The sequence below is a fragment of the Arachis ipaensis genome, chromosome B03 (assembly GCF_000816755.2).
Source record: "Arachis ipaensis cultivar K30076 chromosome B03, Araip1.1, whole genome shotgun sequence".
Lineage (NCBI taxonomy): Eukaryota > Viridiplantae > Streptophyta > Magnoliopsida > Fabales > Fabaceae > Arachis > Arachis ipaensis.
Window position 1 is genome coordinate 25,456,120 of NC_029787.2, and position 2,233 is coordinate 25,458,352.

At 27.6% G+C, this 2,233-nt stretch overlaps 1 protein-coding gene across 1 annotated transcript in view; it reads left to right on the top strand.

Annotated features, from left to right (window-relative positions):
* LOC107630158 (long-chain-alcohol oxidase FAO1) overlaps positions 1-2,233 on the top strand; it is a 7,200-nt gene that overhangs the window by 2,256 nt on the left and 2,711 nt on the right. Inside the window, exon 2 of the mRNA XM_016333222.2 lies at positions 1,649-1,921. Coding sequence (XP_016188708.1) covers positions 1,649-1,921 — 273 coding nt within the window. The remainder of the gene's footprint in view (positions 1-1,648; positions 1,922-2,233) is intronic.

Sequence of the window (2,233 nt, forward strand, 5' to 3'; positions counted from 1 at the left end):
AAAGTCTTATTTTTTTGAATATAATACAAATATTTATTTGAAAATAATGTAATTATATACGATAATATGTATTGTTCTTAATTAATTCTATCTTAGTAGTACTCTTGGTGTTCCCATTTACAATGTGTTTCATTATAGAGAACATTAGTATTATGTTAGGTAAAAATAATAAAACTCAAGTGATTAGTACTTCATCAAATAATAGTTATGATACCGATAAGAAATGATAGAAAAAATATAATATGATAAATTTAAAAAAATATCATATTTTACATCAGTATAGTAAAAACTTATATTCATTGCAAATATACCCAAATGATTTAATTTCTAGGATATTGGGTAAAAACATATATATTGTTAAACAAAAATGTTTCATGCATAAAAATAAAAGATCAGTTATTAAATTAATAATTATATATTTGTATATATTTATAATCAAATATAAAATAGTAAAATAATTAAATTTTTTAACAAGAGTATAACTAATTTTTTATGAATATTAAATATATATGGTGGTTAACTTTTAATGTTCATGTAACATGATTATTGAATATTAATGACCATTCGGATAGTTTAAAATCATGCTAGCTATAGTACAGTACTTGTTATATGAAGTAAAAATATCTAATGTCTTTTTAGTTACCTTCACAAGAAAGGAAAACAATCATGTGTACGTTGCTTCCAACTTGTAAAACGGCCATTTAATTAAGTAGATGATATGATATGATATGATATGATACATCTAACTACAAATCATTAAATTCTATATATTCTATATATTAAATCAATATCAATGTACCTTATTTTTCACTTGGAAGAAATTCCATAACCAATCAATCACCGAGAGACTGTGTTTCAAATCTAATAGTATCATGTATCTTATTTGAACGTATAAAATTGTGCATTTGATTCTTATTATTTTTCTATCTTACGATTTTTTAATACTTTTAAAAATGAGAGATAAAACCCCCCACAACGACCGGCATCATGCACACTTGTTTAATTTTTAGATTTTATCACTGCTCTCGTTGTTTGACCGTGTGACTTGGGAAGTTAGAAGCTAGAACTACACATGGTGTATTGCATGACACAAGTGCATTTGGAAAATTAAAGTAGAAATAGAATTGTATTGTATTGTTAGTCGTTCATGGGCCTAATTTTAAAAGCTAAAACACTTTTTCTTCATTATTTTGTTTTTGGATTACAGTTGTCAACCACGAGCATATTTTATATAGTTAACGTGAATCATGCATAAATATTACGAGTTTAATTAAGAAATCTATTTAGTTAGAGAAAGTATTGGGAGCCAATGGCCTAAGCGTACAATGTGTACAATAGAGGTTTAAGAAGTATTAGAAATATGACCATTAGTGTTACATTATCCTATCAGGTTACGTTTTTTGGATGAGTGGTTTCATGATATGGTACTAGAGTTCTAGATCCGAAAGGTTAAGAGTTCGATCCTTAGTGAACTCCAAAATCAGCTTAAGTTTTTGGGATGAGATGAGATGTTTATTATCCTTGATATCGGATGGTTATTCTAGATAGTATCATTCAGTAATATTACTTAATTTTCAACATACATATACTTGATATCTCTTATCTTATTATCTATTAAATTTTATTTATGATGACAAATTGGGAACAGGTTGCAGAAATATTAGTGAAGAGGGGGTTAATAGAAGCAGTAATATTGATTAGAGTGATTTTGTGGGTATTAGCAACAAGGTTGGGGACCTTGTTGCTTTGTGGGTCGCTCTGCGTTGGTGGCAAATGGCCCTTTATCAATAACTTCTCAAACATGCCTTTGGAGAAAAGAGAAAAGGTGGTTCAGAAATGGCTGAAGCATAGGTTCCTTACACCTATAAGACTTGCATTTGCTTACATCAAAGTCTTGTGCGTCTATTGTTTCTTCTCTTCGGTATGTATACTTCTATACTTGGACCTTATTCCATAGTTATTATATATATGATCTTATCAAATTTATTCCTCTTTTTAATTTCATTTGGTAAGCTTGTCATCTTCATGTATATATATATATCATGAGTTCATGTTATCAAAGATTATTTAAGTGCCGAAAATAAAAAAAAATCAAACAAATAATAATCAATTATGCTATGCATATTAAAAATAAATCAGGCACAGCATAGCAATAATATTGGGTGATTCATAATTTCTTTTATAATGTTACTGTAAAAAAGAGTTTGATTATTCTGACGGCAGTTGATTAAGT